Source organism: Macaca nemestrina, chromosome 1 (assembly GCF_043159975.1).
Source record: "Macaca nemestrina isolate mMacNem1 chromosome 1, mMacNem.hap1, whole genome shotgun sequence".
NCBI lineage: Eukaryota > Metazoa > Chordata > Mammalia > Primates > Cercopithecidae > Macaca > Macaca nemestrina.
The window spans coordinates 41357254-41380459 of record NC_092125.1 but is presented as its reverse complement, the minus strand read 5'-3'; the positions used below and the strand labels follow the sequence as shown (position 1 = coordinate 41380459).

Sequence of the window (23206 nt, the reverse complement as noted above, 5' to 3'; positions counted from 1 at the left end):
ATGTACATTGTCTGGGGGAAGAGATTGGCAGCTAGTCTGGGCACGGCTATGCCAGCAGCGACTGTGGCCTCCTGCCTTGGCCTGGATATGGGATCCTTGGCGAGGTTGCGTGGGCCACCACTCACCTCTCAGCTCCCAGGCCTTCACTCCCACATGTCTCTGTTTCTCCTGGCATTCCTCTGCTTCTAGCCTTCTCATTCCCTCTGCCTTTCTTTGTTTTCCTGCTTGAGCCCTTCCTACTAGCATTTATATGCATTCTTACTTGTTATCATTTTAATTGTATACTACTCATGGAATGTTTGTATAGTAAACAAATATAACAATGTATATAATATTTTAATTATTTTCATTTGCAATAAATTTTATTATTTATTTAAACTGAATGTTCAGTACATTCACAGGAATAGAAGAAATGCAACAAAGGTTAGAATTTCATTATTACATTAGATATCATTTTTTCTTTCTTTCTTTCTTTTTTTTGAGACGGAGTCTCGCTCTGTCGTCCAGGCTGGAGTGCAGTGGCCGGATCTCAGCTCACGGCAAGCTCTGCCTCCCAGGTTTACGCCATTCTCCTGCCTCAGCCTCCCGAGTAGCTGGGACTACAGGCGCCTGCCACCTCGCCCGGCTAGTTTTTTTTTGTATTTTTTAGTAGAGACGGGGTTTCACCGTGTTAGTCAGGATGGTCTCGATCTCCTGACCTTGTGATCCGCCCGCCTCGGCCTCCCAAAGTGCTGGGATTACAGGCTTGAGCCACCGCGCCCGGCTTTTTCTTTCTTTCTTTCTTCTTTTTTTTTTTTTTTTTTGAGATGGATCTCACTCTGTCACCCAGGCTGGAGTGCAGTGGTGCGATCTCAGCTCACTGCAACCTCCGCCTCCCTGGTTCAGGCGATTCTCCTGCCTCAGCCTCCCAAGTAGCTGGGATTACAGGCATGCACCACCAAGCCCGGCTAATGATGTTTCATTTTTCAAAGAAGCTTCTCCTATTTCCCTATCTTTTTTATCTTCCAGGGAGCAATAAATAGTTATTACTACTCTCCTGGACAAGGTGCTCCGTTGTGTTGCACAGGAATTGTATCTTTATGTTTCACATCATTATCACCTCTAAAAACTCTACCTTCACTTCACAACACAGTCTCGCTGCATTGTTTCACAGTAAAATTGTACTCTACTCAAACTAAGAGAACTCAAAGAAATTAGAGCAAACAGCAGTTAAATTCGTATGAATGAAAGACAGAAGACCAAAAATTTTAAAGTACTGATTTAGTAACATAGTGTCTACTGGTTCAAAGCTTCTATCTAATCGTATTATTAAAACAGCAATAATAGAAATGAAAGTTACACTAATGAAAAAGGAACTCGGGAATGAGGTCATTAAATATAACTCACTATATTTTAAATATAGATATTATGTATTTTTTATTAGTATCAGGTAAACGTCTAAACTATCTATTCGGAATTCTACTCTCAGAGAAGGTCAGAGACAGTTACAAAGAAGGTGCTTCATATTATCAAGTCCATTTTTAAAATGATGAGCTCCTTTGGGAAAACGCTTTAGTCCTTTTTAATCTAAGATTTCTGTTGGAGATAATCCCTTAGTGTCTGCACCCTTATAGTCTACTTTGTCTTTATTTGTATCATTGGATTTCTTTTTTTTTTTGAGACAGGGTGCCTCATTTTGCCGCCCAGGCTGGAGTGCAGTGGTGCCGTCACAGCTCATGGCAGTCTCCGCCTCCTGGGCTCAAGCGATCGACCCACCTCAGTCCCCCAAGTTGCTGGGACCACAGGCATGTGCCACCACACCTGACTAATGTTTAAATTTTTCATAGAGATGGGGTCTCACTATTTTGCCCAGGTTGGTCTTGAACTCCTGGGCTCAAGTGATCCACCTGCCTTGGCCTCCCAAAGTTCTGGGATTACAGGTGTGAGCAACTGCACCGGGCCATTATTGGATTCTTGTGTAGCTTTTCTAGGCCATATATGACTAACAAAAGCGGAAATCAGATGGAATATGTATGGCTCCAGGAATGTTTTGTAGATCCACAGCAGAACTGAAATGACGATGCAAGGGATGCACACCACTGTCCCAGACTCGAGCTCCTAAATAAATGTGAGAGTGAAGCGGAATGCACCGTGAGAGCACAGGGTGGGCCTCGAGGTGCCGAGGAGGGCAGACAGGAGAGCCGGGCACCGCAGGGGGCTAGGGTTCTGTGAGCCGTGGCTTATCTCACACCTCCTCGCTGCCTTGCATCATGGCCATGTCTGGACCCTTCTCTCCTCAGGCCTTTACCAAAAGCATTAACCGAGACAAGCATTTGGCAGTGGCTTACTTCCAACGAGGGATGCTCTACTACCAAACAGAGAAGTAAGTGGTTCCATGTTGCACCAACTGGAGAATTTCAAAGAGAAACCTAAGGGGTCTCAGTGTTGCTGACTTGGTGTTTGAGAAGTAGCTTCCCAGCCTCTGCTGGGAAATGTGACTGGCCCTTATGGGGACAGTTATGCAATAAAGCAGCAGGTGAGGCAGGAGTTCTCACTGGGGAGGGAAGGCAGGTCTGCCGCCAGATTATAAACCAGCTATGTCACAGGCACAATGAGTCTAGGTAACCACCACGGGCCTGATACTCAGCTGGTGTGGCACCCCACCAGTGTCCCTGATGGGGTCACCCATGGAGGTCTCCTATGAGGTGCTCAGCTGTCACAGTATGGGGATGATCATGAAACTGCATCAAAACCTGGCTTCATCCCAGCAAAATGCATTTTCAAAACCTGGTTTAATCCATTTGAGGAAACATAATTCAGCTGCAAAAACAATAATAGAAATTAACATTATAAGAACAAATTAATACAGGTAAGTAAGTAGCATATGCACTTATACAGAAAACGTTTGCAGTAGACATTAATTTTTTTTTCTTTTTTTTCCCCTAGACGGAGTTTCACTCTTGTTGCCCAGGCTGGAGTGCAAGGGTGCGATCTCAGCTCACTGCAACCTCCGCCTCCCGGGCTCAAATGATTCTCCTGCCTCAGCCTCCCGAGTAGCTGGGACTACAGGCATGCGCCACCATGCCCAGCTAATTTTGTATTTTTAGTAGAGATGGGGTTTCTCCATGTTGGTCAGGCTGGTCTCGAACTCCCGACCTCAGGTGATCTGCCCACCTCAGCCTCCCAAAGTGCTGGGATTACAGGCGTGAGCCACAGTGCCCAGCCAGATGTTAAATTTAAAAACAGATTTCAAAACAGTGTGTATAGTATAGTCCCATTTCTGTATCACAAAATAAAGTCTGGAAGGCCATAGACCAAAATGTTATCAATAATTCTCTCTGGATAGTGGGATTATAGGAAAATCCATTTTCTTCTATCACCCTATCTGTATTTTTAGGTTTGTTTATAGTCAACATGGAATAATTAGTACAAATATTAATAAATTCAAAATGAAAGTTAATCTCAATTTTTCCTCCCTCTCATCCTGCACAAATATCTCATAACAAATAACAAAGGAAAAAATTCTAAGTGATAATTTCAAATGTTTGGGGGGATGGGAAACTGACCCTTTGTAGAAATTGTTCCACCAGTGTGCATAAGTTCTAGGGAAAAGGAATTTGGCTCAGGCTGATGAAGAACTTTTTTTTGTTAATTTTGAGACGGAGTTTCGCCCTGTCGCCCAGGCTGGAGTGCAGTGGCGTGATCTTGGCTCATTGCAACCTCTGCCTTCCAGGTTCAAACAATTCTCCTATCTCAGCTTCTTGGGTAGCTGGGATTATAGGCGCCCGCTACTACATCCTGCTAATGTTTGTATTTTCAGTAGAGACGGGATTTCACCATGTTGGCCAGGCTGATCTCGAACTCCTGACCTTGTGATCCACCCACCTCAGCCTCCCAAAGTACTGGGATTACAGGCATGAGTCACCGAGCCTGGCCTAATAAAGAACTTTCTGACAGTGAAAATGGTCTGTGCATGGTGTGAGTGGGGTGAGGGTGAGGCCAGGCATGGATGGAGCAGCAGGGAGATTGTAGATGATGTCCAGACATCAGACAGAGGGCTGGGCTCTGATTCTCTTCCACCCTGAAAGGCTTTGATCCTATGGTTTGGTCAGAAACAGCCTGTAAAACCTGTGTATGCAGCTGTTGCTAAGGGCAACCACAAGGTGCTCAAAGGACTTTAAAGATGTAGATGCAGTTAGTTACCTGAAGAAGTGAAAGTAGAAGTGAAGTCTTTTCTAAAAGAAAAACCAGACACAATGGCAATCTGGGGAGAAAGAGAGCCTGGGATTGGGGGAAGATATCCAGGCATTTAGCTTTTTCTTCCCCCCATATTTAATGTGACATATTTATTATGACTTTATAAACTTTTTTTAATTTTACTTTTTTTATTTTAATGTTTGTGGGTACGCAGTAGGTGTATATATTTATGGACACATGAGATATTTTGGTACAGCAGGTGTTTATCTTGACTGACACCTTGCCTCCGTCTAACTGCCTGTCCCCTCTCTTAACATCCTTCTCTTTCTCACTCCCCGCTACCCCATCTCCAGACTATAGAACATGCAGGGAGGCCTAACAACAAATCGTTCAGCCGATCTTAAATCTCAAAACACAAACTCGAAGGCCATTCCTTAGTGAGCTCTAATAGCCTATAAAGAAGAGATACTAACCGGCAAAAGAGTGAAGGCTCCCAGAAAGAATTTCCTCCAAAAAATGCCCGTGAGTCCCAGGATCTGGAAGGCTACGGTTTTGAGTGATTAGAAAGATCTTGGAAAGGTCTAAAAGTAAGACCCAGGATTCAATTAATCTGTGATTGGTAATATTAATAGTTACACCTGAGAGAAAAATCTACCAAGTTTTATCTGTAATTCAACAATGAGGAAATTATACAAATGAGGCACTAATCTCAACCTCAAGCCGGCTCTCTTGCGCAATTCCCTAGGTGTTGGTATTCCCTTTGAAGTTCTGTTCTTGACCCTTTTCCCTTTTACGACTGCAGCAGTGGTTGTTAAATGGCAAAATGTGTTTCCAGAAATACACTCGCAAGCACACACATTCGTTTATGTACAATTCAGGGACTATGGATACAGAAGTCCGTAAGTGAACCTTGAGGATCCATTCCTGGGCAAGGCCACCCTCTCCCATACGGCTGGCCTCCATTTCTCATGGAATCTGTACCTGGGATCCATCCAGGGAATGTCTCTTTCTCTAAACCTCATCAGGTTGACCTCTTAAATATTTCTTAAATCCACCTATTTCTCTCCATCCCCACTAGCACTACCTTGGTTGAGACCCTCATTTTTCACCAGGACTACTGCAGTCACTTCCAAACTGATTTCCCAGCCACTGCTCTTGTCCCCTCCATTCGTATTCCAGAGTGATCTTGTAAAAAAACAAACAATGCAATCTGTGTGAGAACTTCCAGTGGCTTCCATGACTACAGGATAAAAGCCAAATTCCCTTGCCTGTTCTTATGTGGTCCAGTTGCTGCCGCCCACTCATGCATCCTCCGTGCCTTTGCCCCAGCCACGCCCAACCACTAGGGCAGTGCCCACTCCCTCTTTTGAGCCTCCTTTTGTAACATGTCTGGCCCATGACAGATATTTGCTCCCTGTACGTATTTGTCTTCTCCACTACTCTACGAATTTCGTAAGAGAAGAAATCTTTACTTACTCATGCTTGTATTTCAGTATCCAGCATAGTAGTTACTCAATAAATGAGTGTTGGATTAAATAAAAGTGAGCAAAATATAGTCTGTTTCAAGGGACTTATAAATTAAAAAGGGGAAACAAGTCAAGAACACCAGTAACTGTAATGCAAGGCAGAAGCGGGTAAGTGCTGTAAAAGGTAGTTTTAAGTAAGTGGGATGGGGGCTAGAGAAAGTACTTCTTAATGTGTGGGATAGAAATTCCCTCAGATTGGCGGGCACGGTGGCTCACACCTGTAATCTCAGCACTTTGGGAGGCCAAGGTGGGTGGATCACCTGAGGTCAAGAGTTCGAAACCAGCCTGGCCAACATAGCGAAACTCCGTCTCTACTAAAAATGCAAAAAATTAGCAGCACATGGTAGCAGGTGCCTGTAATCCCAGCTACTTGGGAGGCTGAGGCAGGAGAATAGCTTGGACCTGGCAGGCAGATGTTACAGTGAACCGAGAAGACACCACTGCACTCCAGCCTGGGCAACAGAGCAAGATTCTGTCTGGAAAAAAAGAAAAAAGGAATTCCCTCAGATTACAAAACGCAATTGTTTAAGGCTGATAATGTTATGGATGGAGTTTTTTCCCCCCTCTATTTCCTTCTATTTCCCCCACTTTCATATGTTTTTGTATTGCTCTTCCGTCATTATGAAGTTCCAACAGAACAAAGTTAGAGCACATTTCTGAAAAGGCAGGCGGAGTCTCAGTGATGACCACGGCCAAGCTGTCTTGCCTCTCTGGCCCAGCCTTGTCATCTGAAAGGCACAGGGGCTCAGAGCTGTCTTTCAGATCCTGTGCCTTATGAATCCTAGGGCATGACAATAAGGGTGAGACCCATTCCGTGGAGCTGGCTTAACGAGGCTCCATAGCAAAGCCTTCTCCCTGCTGACTTGGAAACAGGAAAGGGAGTGGGCCCAAACCTCTGTCACAGCAGCCACTGCAGCCTCCCAAAGGTGTCTGATGTTTGGACGTTCTTTCAGCTTGCTGAGATTCCATTATCCTGGGTGCAGGTGTATGAGCTGCGGACTCTGGACGCATGGGGCACTGGCAGCACGGGAACAAGCAGTTCACTTCAGCGGTTCCTAAGAAACCTCCCAGGAGTATTACAGAAATGGGAATTATAAACTCTCTCAAGCCTGGAGCTTGTGAAAAGCTATGGCAACGTCGCTGCTTCAGCTGGTGGATACCCTGCCTGGGAGGAGAGCGGGCTTTGGGTGCAGTCAAGGCGCCCCATGGGGTGTCACTGAAGTGTGAGTGTGAAGAAAGCACCCACGCCCAGCCCAGCAGAGCCCAGCGGGAAGCTGCCAGCACCTTGGCTGCCTCCTGGGGGATGCTTCCAAATGGCCCCGAAGAGAACCACTGAAGAAGGGCTAGAGGGAGGCAGGGGCTGCGGCAGCGCGGGCCACGGGCACACAGCGCTGAGTGCTATTTTGGGATTCTCATACTGAGCTTATCGCGACCCTGTACAGTGGGAAAAGAGCTGTGTGTCAAAGCAGAACCCCCTTCAGGGCTGCAGCTCTGGGTAAACAAGTGGAAAGGCCGAAGAGAGGCTTGCAGCAGGGAGGGAGGGGGCTGGGAAGCAGGCCGATGCTTTCAGAGACATGTTTAAATAGGACACTGAGCAAGGATGCCCCCTCCCTGTTTTAAAAATTAATTAATTAGGCCCTGTGCAGTGGCTCACACTTGCAGTCTTGGTACTTTGGGAGGCTGAGGTGGGAGGATTGCTTGAACCCAGGAGTTCGAGACCAGCCTGAGCAACATAGTGAGACCCTGTCTCTATAACAAAATTAATAAATAAAATAAGTAATCTTTTTTTTAGAGAAGGGTCTCACTGTATTGTCCGGGCTGGCCTCAAACTCCTGGGCTCAAGTGATCCTCCTGCCCCAGCCTCTGGCAGAGTAACTGGAACTGCAGGCTCAAGCCTCAGCCCCTGGCCCCACCCTGTTTTTTTGGTTGTTGGGTTTTCTTTCTTTTCTTTCTTTCTTTCTTTCTTTTTTTTTTTTTTTTTTTTTTTTTTTTTTTTTTTTTTTTGAGACAGGATTTCATTCTGTCGTCCAGGCTGGAGTGGGGTGGTGCAATCGCGTCTCACTGCAGTCTTGACTTCCTGGGCTCAGGTGATTCTCCAACCTCAGCTTCCCGAGTAGCTGGGACTACAGGCACGTACCACCATGCCTGGCTAATTTTTTGTACTTTTAGTGAGATAGGGTTTTGCCATATTGCCCGGGCAGATCCACGCTGTCTTTAAAACAAAGCAAATGCTCTGAATAACTTGTCAGTTCTTTCTCTCTCTCTCCCACCAGGCCCAAATCTGTAGACACCTTTTTTTTTTTTTTTTTCCAGAGTGTCGCTCTGTCAACCAGGTTGGAGTGCAGTGGCGTGATTTTGGCTCATTTCAACCTCTGCCTCCTGGGTTCAAGTGATTCTCCTGCCTCAGCCTCCTGAGTAGCTGAGACTATAGGCATGCACCACCACACCCAGCTAATTTTTTAGTATTTTTAGTAGAGACGGGGGTTTCACCATGTTGGCCAGGCTGGTCTCAAACTCCTGACCTGAGGTGATCCACCTGCCCCAGCCTCCCAAAGTGCTGGGATTACAGGTGTGAGCCATTGCACTGGGCCTCTGCAGACATCTTGATGGGCTAGGGAATTATTAGGAGGATTTTGCTGGGCAATGCCAGATAGACCCAGGTGGTGTCACTTCCCAGCTGAAATCCATCTGCTTAGCCAGCTCAGCAGGGAGGAAGGTGCGTTGGTAGGTTAATGCTGACGGCATGTAAAGTGTGTGCCCTCTGAGACCTTCAGCGAGCTCCCAAACAGGCAATAGAACACAGTGGAAACTGCAGCTGCCAGGGAACAGGAAACCTCTGCTTCTGTCTGTCCCCTTCATGGTGGAAGAGGCTCAGTGGCTCAGTGAATTGAAGCTAGTTACCCCACCTTCTGGCTTAGAAAGAGGAACCTGATTTCTGGGGTACTTCTGGGTACCTTATTCATCTTTCCAGGAGCCCAGAAAGATGCGTGGAAAAGACATGAAAGGCCCATTGCTACTTAAAGAATGGCCTGCATGCATTTAGTAGATTTTACAATCATCTTTATTAACGGGGATACTAGAGAAAGCCAGCTTCCTATTTCACACCCAAGCTCTCTTCTCTTATTTCCCGCATAGCCACTGCTGCCGCTGTGTGACTTACCTCAACCCTAACAGTGATGGCTTCTCCCCCAGTCACACTAGCACCCATTCCTTATGATTGTCTTGACCAACCAGCCCTTGTGCTCAGCTCTAAACTTCCTTGAGATCAGAGTTCCAGCTTCTACATCACGTATTTTTAAAATATCCTGACAATAGCTTATATGGCATGGAGCTTTAAGTAAGCATGTAGTAAGTGGCTGGTGTATGGATTAATTGGTAGAGTGTTAGAGCTAAAGAAAGTAAAATAACAACAACAACAGTAATAAATTACTGTGTGTGCCAGGTACTGTCTGAAGTACCCAAATGCTTCATCTCCTTTATTTCTCACAGTGACCCTGTGAGGTATATGCTGTCATTATTCTCTTATTCTAAAGATGGGGAAACAGACTTAGGGAAGTTAGGTAACTTGCCCTTTCTCACCAGACAGTAAGTGACAGAGCCAAGACTCAAGTCCAGGTGGCTTTGACTCCAGAAATGGGATCCATATACTGGCAAGCTCCCTATATGCTATGTTCTGTGCATGTAACATGTCCCTGTATACAATATGCTGCCATAATGTTGGCGTGGCACTTCAGGCCAGGGAAGTGACTTGCTAGGGTCCCCCAGTTAGTGGCAGAGCTGTTGGATCTGGACTCTGGCTCCTGGCCCCTTCGCTACACCACACTGCCTCTCGAGGATTCCTGCCAGCCCGTGTCCACATTCCAGACTTATCTCCACGAGAAGCCAGGTTGGCAGCTCCGGGTCAGATGGTGGACTAGGGACTCACAGACTTACAGTCCACTTGCCCAGGTGTGAGCCACAACCAGGCAGCCAGATTTGTTCCTGCCAGGTCAGGAGGCTGAGGGTAGCCGGGATGGGTAGCTTGTGCCTGCTGCTCCCACTCCCTATTTCCCAGCAATGTCTCCCTTCCACCAGGGCTTCTGTGGAGCCCATGGTCAAGGCCCGGGCCAGCATCCTCAGGACTGTGTGTCCAGGTCCCACCCACATGCCTGTGGGTCCCACTGATGTGGCCAGCTCCCATTCTCTGCTACAAGTCCCAGGACAGCAGCCCTGATATACCTTGAGCCAGTCAGCTTCACGCCGATCCAGCAGCACAAGGCAGTGGGAGCAGCATTAGAAAAACTATCTGGGGCCGGGCATGGTGGCTTATGCCTGTAATTCCAGCACTTTTGGGAGACCAAGGCGCGCAGATCAATTGAGGTCAGGAGTTTGAGACCAGCCTGACCAACATGGTGAAACCTGGTCTCTACTTAAAATATAAAAAATTAGCCGGGCATGGTGGGGCTCACCTGTAGTCCCAGCTAGGTCCCACTCAGGTGGCTGAGGCAGGAGAATCACTTGAACCCGGGAGGTGGAGCTTGCAGTGAGCTGAAATCCTGCCACTGCACTCCAGCCTGGGCAACAGAGTGAGACCCTGTCTCAAAAAAAAAAAAAAAAAAAAAAAAAAAGGAGGAAATACTATATAGCTTAAGTGGTTGTTTTTTTCTTTTCCAAAGTGTGGGGAGGAGGCAGAAGTGGGGGCGATGAGGAAACAACACCACAAAACCAAGCTCTAAGCTGAACTCAAAAGAAGCCATGGGCGAAGGCAGTGGGCAGGGGGGTGATGGTGGCAGCTGTGAGAAGGGGCCCCTCTGAGCTGTGCCAGGCTGGCCTGGCCTGATGGTGGGAGCCAGGAGTGAGCAGTATTCCAAATCAGCTCTGAACACTCTGCAGGGACACAGGCTGGGGGCAGGTGCTGGCTCTGCTTGGAGCTCTCAAGAGAGAATGAGAGCTTCACTGGAAAGCGAGAAGCCAGGTTGTCAGAAAGGTGACAGTTGTATGCAGTCAATAGAGAAGAAACTCCCTGTGACTGTCCAGGACGAGGCGCTCAGGGTTGCTGTGAGGCACAGCCCTGGGTGGAGCACCATTCCCAAGGAGTTCTGTAGAATACTTGGGCTCAGGATTGCTGAAAACTAGAATGGGTCAAAAGGAACTGAAAGGCTTCTTGTCCCAGTGAAATAGATGGGGAAGACAGAAACAGACTCACATTTTATGCTGCATTGATTCCTCCATGCACTAGACTGCTGTATTTTCTCCCTCTGTTCTGCAGATACGATTTGGCTATCAAAGACCTTAAAGAAGCCTTGATTCAGCTTCGAGGGAACCAGCTGATAGACTATAAGATCCTGGGGCTCCAGTTCAAGCTGTTTGCCTGTGAGGTAAGGAGAACGGGGCCTGGCCTGGGCAGGCGGGGATCATGGCTGGATGGACAGCTGACAGTTCAGATGCACAGTGATCTGTTGACACCTCCAGGAGCTCGGAAAAGCCATTTTACCTCCTCTGCCTTGAGACTCAGATTTTCCTTGAAGAAAAGACTGAGATGGATTATTTCAGGCTCATCAAGGCATTGTCATCAGTTACCTGGGGGCATACATTTTATAAATGTGAAGCGCAAAGGACCATGCAAAAATGAGCCCACTGGGCTCTCTGAAGGGAGGCTGGACACGAGTGTGTTGGCTTGTGGAAATATTCATGATAATTTGCATGTTTTGTTTAGCAATTCAGATTGACAAGCTATTTGTTCAGCATTTTGCTAGTAAATCCAAAATCATGAGTTCATTGTCCATGCAGGACCTGCCAGAACCTTGCTCAGTTCTCAGGTTTATAGACCACACTCTTAACTATCCATGGTTCTTACCCCATGTACTTGATTGATACCTAAAGAGAGAGTGAGGATAATTTGGAATAAATCTGTCCCCTCTTGCTCAAAGAACAGCTCAAGGCACATATTTAGGTAAAGATTTCTGCAGAACAACTTCTTTTCTCTGTTATCAAAAGGGAGAGACATGACTGGCTTTGACTTCGCAGGTTCATTTACTTTTTCCAGTTGGCCCTTCCCACCCCTCCTACTTCCAAATATATACTAGCAGTTTTGAAAACCAAAATTCCTGTAAATGTCACAGACTTTTCTTTAGAAAAATCGCTGACAAAAGTCCCCTTGCTTTAGTTTCTCAGGCACAAGAAGTCAAGTGTTCCCAGGGTCGCTCGGGGCTAATAATAGAGTCTGTAGCCACCCTCGGCCCCTGGGGACATGTGGCCCCACCTCTACTCTGCAGCAAGCTAGCAACGAACTTCACTTCTCACAGTCTGGGAAGATGGGGCTTTGCAGTGGGAATTGGCTGCCATTTGGCCAGCTTCTCCAGCAGGGTTTCTTAGTCGTAGCTCTGTTAATGTGTTGGACCAGACAATCTTGTATTGTGGTGGAAGCGAGAGGGGTTGTGGTGCATCCTGTGCATTGTGGGAACTTTGACAGCATCTCTAGCGTTTAGATGCTAGTAGCACTGCCACCACCACTCCCCATCCAATGTGACAACTAAAATACCTCCAGACATTGACGATAAGCCAATGACAGCCACTTATACAGATTAAAAAGTTGGGGGACAAGTGGCTCTAGAAAAAGGATTATGTCACAGCAGCATCAAAGTACAATTCCGTGGGAGGAATGTTTCCCCTGGAGCTGGGGTTAAAATGGCTCTGGGAGGACAGAAAATACTGACTGAGTGACCCTCTCTGCAAGTAAAGCTGAACTTTTCAGGGTCTAAGGCCTTCTTTGTCACATGGGACCTTCCAGTCATTTCCCTACTTATAATCCTTCTCTTCCTGATGTGGTATGATCCTGGCTTCTGAGAATCACATTATTATTTTTGAAGAGTGTCAAGGTTATTCTCATCATCAGTTCATAAAGACTGATTGCAGGAAAATGTCTTAAAAGAAGGCGGCTGAGAACCAAATAGGAAGTTTTAAATGATCTGAGTTCTTTCTTTCTGCACACAAGGTCAGGAGTGGGCTGGAGAAGCCAACGAGTTCAGAAGGCAGTAGTAGCTCACTGACTCTCAGAAATAGGCCTGAAAGGAGTCCAGGTTCCACTTCTGGGGTTCATCCTGGCCCCCACCATTCAGCACCAGCCGCTAATGCCACAGAAACACCAATCCTGCCACCTGTCTGAGTTTGGCAAGTTCACGTCGTTGTTGGCAGGAGGCCTCAGTTCGTCGCTGCATGAACTTCTCTCTAGGGTTGCCTAAAGTCTTGTCATGACATGGCAGCTGGCGCCTCTGAGAGCAAGTGACCCAAGGGCAAGACAGAGTGTCAATGTATTTTATCATCTAGCCTCAAATGTCACACCCCCTCATTTCCATATGTCCTATTTAAAACATTTCTTTCAGTCAAGCCATTTTTTTTAGATCTTGGTAATGCATCCAAATGATTATTTGATTCTGTGTGTATATTGTGAAGCATAAATATAAACACTCAAGAACCACAGCCCAACTCAACACCTGGAAAAGTATGACTACTGTTGCATTTACCATTCCCTCCCCACCTCAGGCGAAGGTGCCCCTGGCTTCTGTGCTAACCTCTGTCTTCTGGGTTCAAGCAATTCTCCTGTTTCAGCCTCCCAAGAAGCTGGAATTACAGGTGCCTGCCACCATGCCCAGCTAATTTTTGTATTTTTGGTAGAGACAGGGTTTCTCTGTGTTGGCTAGGCTGATCTTGAATTCCTGACCTCAAGTGATTCACCCGTCTTGGCCTCCCAAGGTGCCGGGATTACAGGCGTGAGCCACTGTGCCTGGCCTGTGTTGCTACATTAGTCTTTTACTCACATGGTCTGGGCCAGGTTCTGCTGGTGCTGGTACAGGAGGTTGCATCTTGATCCCTCTTCCTGCCCTGTACCTGTCCAGTGTTTAAGCCTAGGCGCAGTGGCAGGAGCTGGACTGGAAGGCCACACACCTGTATTTTATTCCCAACCCTGTGTCTGCCTCTAGAAGGAGCCTTGAGCAAGTCACTCTTTCTTTTTTTTTTTTTTTTTTTTGAGACGGAGTCTCGCTCTGTCGCCCAGGCTGGAGTGCGGTGGCCGGATCTCAGCTCACTGCAAGCTCTGCCTCCCGGGTTTATGCCATTCTCCTGCCTCAGCCTCCCGAGTTGGGACTACAGGCACCCACCACCTCACCCGGCTAGTTTTTTTTTTGTATTTTTTAGTAGAGACGGGGTTTCACAGTGTTAGTCAGGATGGTCTCGATCTCCTGACCTCGTGATCCGCCCGTCTCGGCCTCCCAAAGTGCTGGGATTACAGGCTTGAGCCACCGCGCCCGGCCATCAAGTCACTCTTTCACTAAAGCAACTCACACTAAAACAGCACAACAATTCTTCTTCTTCTTTTTTAACCGGTTTGAATACACTGTATACAATAGTTCTTGTCCGTTCCTAACCTATTTGGTTGTTAGAAGAGTACACATGATGTTGCATTGATGCATTCCATGGTGTTTTCTTAACACCATGTTTGTGTTTGATGTACCTCAATAGCAAGACTAACTGCACTATATTTTAGATATTCCCAGGAGAGCTGAGGAAGGGAGAAAGGCCACCAGCAACACTCCTGGAGTACACGTGTGAGCCCTTCCCCGGCACCTTGATTTGGAGTAGTCTCAAATTTTATGTTGCGGTCTGTACTTTTCTAGGTGTTATATAACATTGCTTTCATGTATGCCAAGAAGGAGGAATGGAAAAAAGCTGAAGAACAGTTAGCATTGGCCACGAGCATGAAGTCTGAGCCCAGACATTCCAAAATCGACAAGGCCATGGAGTGTGTCTGGGTAAGCGTATTGGTGATGCAGATGGGGAGAGGATTTCACTGGATTCTCATTTGTCTCAGAGGACGTGCCATTGAGAAGCCATAAAAGTGGTGCTTTTACTTTCTGAGTCTGGGTAACACAGATGTTAGGGTATAGTTCCACTTACGATCTTGAATCTGTGCTGAGAACCTGAGGCCTAGAGTATGGGATGGCAGAGGCCTGGCAGCACACCGCCCTCGCAGTGGGGCTCCTGGGCAATGCAGAACAGGATACTGGATGCTGGAGCGGCACTGCACAGACTGTAAGCACTGAGAGGGCAGACACCATGTCTGCTGGATCACCACTGAGTCCTCACAGCCTGGCACAATGCTAGGCACGTAACAGCTCTCAGCAAAAATGTTTTGTTTTGTTTTGTTTTGTTTTGAGATGGAGTCTCGCTCTGTTGCCCAGCATGGAGTACAGTGGTGTGATCTCGGCTCACTGCAGCCTCCGCCTCCTGGGTTCAAGCAATTCTCCTGCCTCAGCCTCCTAAGTAGCTGGGATTACAGGCGCATGCCGCCATGCCTGGCTAATTTTTGTATTTTTAATAGAGATGGGGTTTTGCCATGTTGGCCACGCAGGTCTCGAACTGCTGACCTCCGGTGATCTGCCCACCTTGGTCTCCCAAAGTGTAGGAATTATAGGGGTGAGCCACCACGCCTGCCCACAAAATGTTTTGATTATGTGAATGAGTGATAAAAATTAGCCATCGTTCAAGCATATTTGTGAATAAGGCTAGCTTTAAATCCGATTTTTAAAACACAGAGAAGAGGACTCAAGTCAGTCTTTATATGCCTATCCTCGTCAGCAGACACTCATCCAAGGGAACACTGTTATGAGCCTCACTTAATCCCGGGCCAGCCTCGTCGCGGTGGTGCCGTCTACACCATTAGAGAACCCCACGGACACCACACAGAGAGGGAGAGGAGCAGTTCCTCTGGGAAAAGAGGGTGCTGGGCATATAGCAGCAAACAACGTCCACGTGGCCTCGCAGCAGAAGGTGGTATTCAAACCAGGGGTTCCTACCTTAACACCCTAGAGCAATGACAACAGTCATTTGGAAAAAGTGCTTCTATGTGGTTATCTCAATAAATTCTTGCATCTATTCGCTGAGGGAGGCAGGACAAGCATCGTCACCCCCATTTTCAGATAAGGAAATGCTACGTTTTCTGTGTTACAGAAGCAGAAGCTGTACGAGCCAGTGGTGATCCCTGTGGGCAGGCTGTTTCGACCAAATGAGAGACAAGTGGCTCAGCTGGCCAAGAAGGATTACCTAGGCAAGGCGACGGTAGGTGTCCCCTGAGTCTCCTGTGGCCTGGGCCATGTGGAGCAAGGTGGGAGGGACTCTTGAGAAGAGGGCAGCCTCCTTGTGGCTCTGTCCCTGGGATGGCAACAAGAGACTTGTTTATAGGACAGAGGTTTGGTTGAAAGATAGGCAACCACTTCTAGTTTATTTTCTCCAGGCTGCTCCCATTCCTCCCTTCCAGCTTGACCCTGGGTGAGAGCCACAGGGTTCCCCACAGGATGCTGAGTCTTGGGGACTGAGCCAGTGGAGGGAAAACACAGCCATGAGGAGCTCACTAAATGTGAAGAGAAGGCCGGGCAGGGTGGCTCATGCCTGTAATCCTAGCGCTTTGGGAGGCTGAAGTGGGAGGATCACTTGTGGCCAGGAGTTTGAGACCAGCCTAGCTAGTGGAGAGGCTGAGGCGAAAGGGTCACTTGAGCCCAGGAGTTCAAGGCTACAGTGAACTATGATTGCACCACTGTACTCTAGCCTGGGCAACAGAGTGAGACTCTGTTTCTAAATAATAAAAACAAATATGGAAAGAATATGTTGGGGAAAGAGATCAGCATGGGATCCTCTTGGATTAATGCTCCTTGTAGTTCACGTGTTAGTGGGCTGAGGAGTCTTTCCCTACTTCCACAGCCCTGTGTTTAGACTATGTCTTAAATTGCACTTCTTCTAAATCCAGGTCTTGGCCGGGCGTCGTGGCTCACGCCTGTAATCCCAGCACTTTGGGAGGCCGAGGCAGGTGAATCATGAGGTCAGGAGTTCAAGACTAGGCTGGTCAACATGGTGATACCCCGTCTCTACTAAAAATACAAAATTAGCCAGGTGCTGCGGTGCATGCCTGTAGTCCCAGCTACTTGGGAGGCTGAGGCAGGAGAATCACTTGAACCTGGAAGGCGGAGGCTGCAGTGAGCTGAGATTGCGCCACTGCACTCCAGCCTGGGCAACAGAGCATGACTCTGTCTCAAAACAAAACAAAACAAAACAAAAACAAAAAAAGGGTAATTTGACGTTATACAAATTGCACCTCAATAAAAACATTTGTTTTTAGAGAGGAGAAAGCAAGCCTCTGTTAGCAGGGGTTGGGTGAATACTCGTTTCCTCAGTTGCTGAAATCCTAATCCAGAGGATCAGGAATCTAATCCTCAGTTACTGTCCACGTCTGAAACCAGGCTCAAGTGAGAACCGGTCTAGGGCATGAGCAAGGAGGGAGAGCCAGAAGAATGGAAACCGTGCTGGCAGAGCCTCACACCCTCCTGTCCTTGATTTCAGGTTGTGGCGTCTGTAGTGGATCATGACAGTTTCTCTGGGTTTGCCCCTCTGCAACCACAGGTGAGGCAATCCTGACCTTCTCCATGGACCTAGGTCTCAAGAGCTTTCTGTGAAGCATTCGATTCGAGAGACTATGTGTGCTGAGCTGCCTTATTGAAAGGGCTCCTTCAAGTGGCCCTCAGTGCAGCTGAGGGATCTGCCTGCCCTCTCTCAGTCCTGGGTTCCATGGCTGGTAAGGAAATAAGGCAGTGTCAGGCTTCACCCCAAGTCCTCTGAAGCTAACTCTCCTGCCTCCCCACAAATGCCAGTCTTCACGTCTCTAAAGAGATCTGCTGATACTCTCTCTGAAGCCTCAACCATTCTCTCAGGAAGGTGAAACACAAGTTATGGAAGGCTTGTTAATAAAGCCTCTTCTTGAGTACGGGGCAAGTGGGGAACCCTGTGGGGCCTGGGTCTGAGGTTTGGGCTCTCCTGGCTCTACCCATCTGCTCATGTGCAGGCGTTTCCTTCGGGAACACAGGCAGGGCGCTGAGAGTGAACCTTTTTCTGTCCAAACTGGGCTTGGAGAGGTGGGCTCAGATGAACTGGATGACAGTGGATCTAGAAATGCAGACAGAGATTCCTTGCGAAGGGAAGAGGGGAAAACACATTGAGGAAAATAGGAACTCTGTGGCAATGAAACTGTGATGGTGAAGAGCATTGGTCAGCACCAGCAGAGGGTGGGTTTTCTGAGCAGGGGCAGGTATGTTCCAGATCTAGATTCCTTGATCTCTTTCTTCACAATAAAGCTGATGAAAGCCTTGCTGAAGTCCCTTGAGCTTCAGTTCAGCCGGAGGCCATGAAGGGAACGCAGCCCAGGTCACTGGATCCCTTGGTATTCAGTGTAGAACAGGGGAGGAGATTCTTGCCCAGTCAGTGGAATCCTGTGTCAATTTTAAATACTCAGAAGTGGCCAGGTGCAGTGGCTCATGCCTGTAATCCCATCATTTTTGGGAGGTTGAGGTGAGCAGATCACTTGAGGCCAGGAATTCCAGACCAGTCTGGCCAACATGGTGAAACTCCCATCCCTACTAAAAATACAAAAATTAGCAGGGTGTGGTGGCACATGCCTGTAATTCCAGCAACATGGGATGCTGAGGCAGGAGAATCACTTGAACGAGGGAGGCAGAAGTTGCAGTGAGCCAAGATCACACCACTGCACTCCAGCCTGGGCGACACAGTGAAACTCTATCTCAAAAAAAAAAAAAAAAAAAATTTTTTTTAAAATTAATTTTAAAATACTTAGAAGTGTCATGTGACATAGTAGACATTAATTACAGAACAGAGCTTCTGGAAACTCTCCTGGGAAAAGGACAGAGCTCAAGGTCAAAGCATTCTTGTGACACCATGTTGCTGTGTGACTGCTAACCTCCAGAAACTAGCTCTGGCTGAAAATGAATTGCTGCGCTAGTGAAACCTACACCTGGGGAGCTGGTGGGAGGTGTTATTTCCCAGTGTTTAGTCAGGGTGACTGTGCCCCCTTCCTAGACAGTGTTCCCATCAGTCAGAAATGCATTATTTGACGTTTTGGTCTGGAAGAATGCTCAAATTACCATTAGCCATTTGTTGTCTCTCCCCTGCTTTCCCTCATTGCCTTTTCCATTTTCCCTTCTCCTGAATATTCAATAGGCAGCTGAGCCTCCACCCAGACCGAAAACCCCAGAGATCTTCAGGTAAGTTAGATTTAAATCCATATGCAGAATATCTAAGCTCCAAGCCTGAACCGATGGCAAGAGAGGGAGGGAAGAAGATGAAGCTGGGGTCAGAGTCTAAATCCTGTGGAATTTTCTAGAATGTCAGGTTTCTTCTAGAATGTCAGGCTTGAAAGGAATGTTTAGAAGAATGTCTTCTAGAATGTCAGGCTAGAAAGGAATGACATGTGGGGATGGGAGTCTTGACTGTGGTGGAGCTGGCCATCAGGGCCTGGCTGCAGCTACATGGTTCCCAGTGGCCCTCTGTCCACGTGCACAGCCAACCACATGGCAAGGGGTTGTTGCTGAGGGGCAGTGGTGTCCTGTGGAACATAGCTACCCTGGGGACCAGGATGCTGACCTCACGTTGGAGATCAGTTTCGCATTGGCTGCGGTCCCCTCTGATGGGGGCAGGCCAGAGCTCTCCGGAGTCAGGAATGTAGAATGGCATCCTTTTTCCTGTGTAGGCGTTTTCCACTCCCTATCGGCACATGCTTTCTGAAGAAGTAAAGAGGAAGGACTCAAGAAAAGGAAGTCCTTCTTCTGTAAGATGAAAAACAAAGGGTGTCATAACCTACAGCTTTCTTAAGAATTATCTCGAAGTGATGAAGCAAGCCTGGTCCTCCCACCCAAAAAGGAGGTTTTAAAAAGTGATTGCCCAGGCGTGGTGGCTCATGCCTATAGTCCCAGCACTTTGGGAGACCGGGGTGGGCGGATCACTTGAGATCAGGAGTTCGAGACCAGCCGGGCCAATGTGGCAAAACCCCATCTCTACTAAAAATACAAAAATTAGCTGAGTGTGGTGATGCGTGCCTGTAATCCCAGCTACTCGGGAGGCTGAGGCAGGAGACTCACTTGCACCTGGGAGGTGGAGGTTGCAGTGAGCCAAGATCACGTCGCTGCACTCCAGCCGAGGCAACAGACCAAGATTCCGTCTCAAAAAATAAAAATAAAACTAAAAAGTGACAAAAGTACCAAAGCAACTACAAAAATGAGGGGCTGGATGAGCTCATTCCTAAGCTCCCTGTCAGCTGCAAGGGCCTGTATTCCCTACAGGAATAGACTGGAATAGTCTGGAAACAAGGAAGGGCTGAGGGGAAAGTAACAGAGTGGGGAGTAAAGGGAGGGAAGCCTGAAACCTGAACACCAACCTCTCAATCACACATTCCAAAGTGACGCCAATCAGAGCCTCAGAGCCTAAAAGCATGAAGTCAGACTTAAGGGAACCGACACTGCACCACAGCAGCTGGGCAGTCTCAGAGCCCTCTATGTGCCTCCCTCACGCTCCCTGTCACCTACCCTGCTCACCGTCTCCCTACCCTGGCCCAACACTGGCTCTAGGTGGTTTCTCCTTCCTCCTCTCCCACCAGTCTTTCTGGCCCAGCTGGCTCTGACCTGACTTCCGCTTTGTGCTGTTGCCCTGACCACAGTCACCTGATCCACCCCAGCCCAGCCTTGGGAGCTGGCCAAGATGACCCAGCCAGGGACCTTCCTCCTCAGAGGGGAAGGGAGGGCAAGGATTGTAAGTCCTCACTAGTGTGTGGGGTTTTTGCTTTTATTCTTGTCCCTCTGCATATATGGTTATGAGCAGGTGTACACCAGTTTCTTACCGAGACCTCTCGGGAGCCCAGGCAGGCTCAGCGTCACCTCGGCATTTGCAGTTAGATGTGGAGTTAGAGCCAGGCTGGAGCCAAGTCCCTGGCTCCAAGTTCACTGTGTTTGCGCCACGGCGCTGTGTGAGGGGATGTGGGCTGGATCTTGCGTCTACCCTCTGCAGGGCTCTGGAAGGGGAGGCTCACCGTGTGCTGTTTGGGTTTGTGCCTGAGACACAAGAAGAGCTCCAGGTCATGCCAGGGAACATTGTCTTTGTCCTGAAGAAGGGCAATGATAACTGGGCCACCGTCATGTTCAACGGGCAGGTATGCAGAGGATCAGGGGGTGGTGCGATGGGCGTGGGATCCTGGCAGCAAATGCAGTCTTTCTGTGGAGCAGTATCTGCTGCCTTCTTTGCAGACCGATCAAGTTCTTTTGTCTGTTCGTCCTCCCTTCCCCAGGACTCTGGGCTGTTCTGTGGTGTGGGTACTGATGAGCACATCTTCATTTTTTCCTTTCTGATTCTGTGGTGCTGCACTGCAGAAGGGGCTTGTTCCCTGCAACTACCTTGAACCAGTTGAGCTGCGGATCCACCCTCAGCAGCAGCCCCAGGTAATGTGATGCCAAGGCCTGACCCATTTCCTCTCACCATTTAGAGATCTCTCCCTGGAGGGGAGAAGAGCCGTGTAAAAGAGGTACTGTCGGGACCCCTGGAGAAAGACTCACTAGTCTTGAGCCCGCCTTGAGATGGCACCAGCTGCCCAGAGCTGAACCTGGGAATGAGGGGAAAAAAAGGCCAGGTGTGCTAAGTTGGAGGCATCTGTAGGTCCCATTGGGCCCCCCACCTCCATGACTCTTCCTGGTCAGAAGTGACTTGGGAAGCAAAGCCTACGGTGTATGAGGGGGTTAGGTCTTCCCAGGTGTGTCTGCTTCACCTGGAAGAATAGTCAATGTGTTGGCTGGTACAATGCCATTAGAAATAAAATGAGGCCAGGTGCAGTTGCTCATGCCTGTAATCCTAGCACTCTGGGAGGCTGAGGTGAGAGGATCACTTGAACTCAGGAGTTCGAGACCAGCCTGGGCAAAATAGAGAGATGCCACCTCTATACAAAGAAAAATAATAAAATGAGATCTGCCTTAGAGCTTTGAATCAGAGTGGGCCTTGCCAGCCACTGCTTCTAAACTGCTGCTACTCCCTTCCTCACACTTCAAAAGTTTTGTCCTTCTGCCAGGCCTAGAGAGCTGTCTTTATCAGATCTGAGCATCCCTGTAAGTGACTCAATGGCAGTGGGGCCTGTCTCTCTCTAGACTGTGCAACCAGTTGTATACGAGCTCAGCCCTCCCTGGTCAGAGTCACCCTATCCAGATGCTTTGAAAAGCTTCAAATGCCGTGCAAACGAGAAGTGGAATTTTTCCTTTCTCAATGCCCTCTGCAGTGGAGACAGGAGCTCAGTCCCCTCCATGTCCAGTGGATTTCCAATATGGCTGAAAGAGATGCTAAAGCGGCAAGGGCCTTTTAGCGGGTTAGGATTCTTCTTTCTGCTATGATTTTCATTTTCATCAGGCCAACCTTGCCTCCTCTTTTGGCCAGCATTTCCTTCGTCTTCCCCAAATGTCACTACCATTCCAACTTTTAGGGAGTTATTTGCACCTGGCTCCTTTTCATGGGGTCTCTGTAGGGGCGTCTCCCCACATCCACCCCTGCCTGGGAACTTTGAATGAAGGTTCTGACCATCACTCCCTGTTGCCTTCAGGAGGAAAGCTCTCCGGAGTCCGACATCCCAGCTCCTCCTAGTTCCAAAGCCCCTGGAAGACCCCAGTTGTCACCAGGTGAGTGGCCCTGGAGCAACACCCTAGGTCTGGGCACAGGAGCATGCCAGGCTGCTTCCTGAGTTCCTCTCCCCGCCTTCCAGGAAATTCTGGTTTCTTCTTCTCCCAATATGCCACTCAGCTAATGACCACGCAGCTCCAGAACCCTCCTTTCCTGCACCACCCACCCACCCCAAACATGAAATCAGTGCCCTGTCTCCCTGCCTTCTGCAGAACACTCATGGGGCCTGGGTGAATGCAGCTGGTTCCTGAGTGACTCACGTAGTCACCAAACCCCTTGATCGTTAGGTACTGAAACCATATCTCAGGAAGAAAAATTGAAGTAACTATACATGCTTACCTCAGAGGGGCATGGAGTGGCTGTTTTCAAATGTCTGAGGCACTGTATCTGGAAAAGAAATCGCTCTGTGGAGCCCTGAGACTGAACAGAGAACCAGTGGGCAGATGTGAAACGGAAACGTTCTCTCCGAAAGGCTGTTTCCTAGTGTGGAGAGGGCTGGCTTGGGAAGTGATGGGCTTTTTATCACTTACGCACTTGAAGCCGATTCTGGATAAGTGCTAGGTAGAGACGCACAGAGTGAGTGGCCGGCCGGATTCTAGATCAGTGACTGCCACACGCGCCTGATCATCAGAATCACTCGGCATGCCCTTCCCCCATTTTTATTTTGAAAAATGTCCAACCTACAGAAAAGTTGACAGTAGAATACAGTAAACATCAGAATATCTTTCACTTAAACTCACCAATTGTTAACATTTTGCACCATGAACTCGCCCTGCTCCATTCTATTTTTTCCCCTGAGCTAGTTGAAAAAAAGTTACAGACTCGTGACACTTCACCCTATACAGCTGCAAAAACACAGTCTCCTGCATAATCACAATAGAATCACGGTATCTAGGACACTAAACATTCGTATGATAACATTATATAATGCATATTCCATATTCAAATTTCTCCCATTGCTCCTGCTCAATGTCCTTGACAGC

General features: G+C 48.1%; 1 protein-coding gene across 2 annotated transcripts in view; it reads left to right on the top strand.

Annotated features, from left to right (window-relative positions):
• The window catches only part of LOC105484568 (neutrophil cytosolic factor 2), a 36103-nt gene that overhangs the window by 1602 nt on the left and 11295 nt on the right, over positions 1 to 23206 (top strand). Inside the window, exons 2-10 of one of the 2 annotated variants that reach the window (XM_011746331.3) lie at positions 2280 to 2362; positions 10951 to 11059; positions 14354 to 14488; positions 15687 to 15794; positions 17070 to 17129; positions 18738 to 18781; positions 20577 to 20718; positions 20936 to 21004; positions 22147 to 22222. In XM_011746331.3, coding sequence (XP_011744633.1) covers positions 2280 to 2362; positions 10951 to 11059; positions 14354 to 14488; positions 15687 to 15794; positions 17070 to 17129; positions 18738 to 18781; positions 20577 to 20718; positions 20936 to 21004; positions 22147 to 22222 — 826 coding nt within the window. Of the gene's footprint in view, positions 1 to 2279; positions 2363 to 6515; positions 6926 to 10950; positions 11060 to 14353; positions 14489 to 15686; positions 15795 to 17069; positions 17130 to 18737; positions 18782 to 20576; positions 20719 to 20935; positions 21005 to 22146; positions 22223 to 23206 lie in introns of those variants that run through there. The other variant, XM_071076955.1, reaches the window with a different exon arrangement.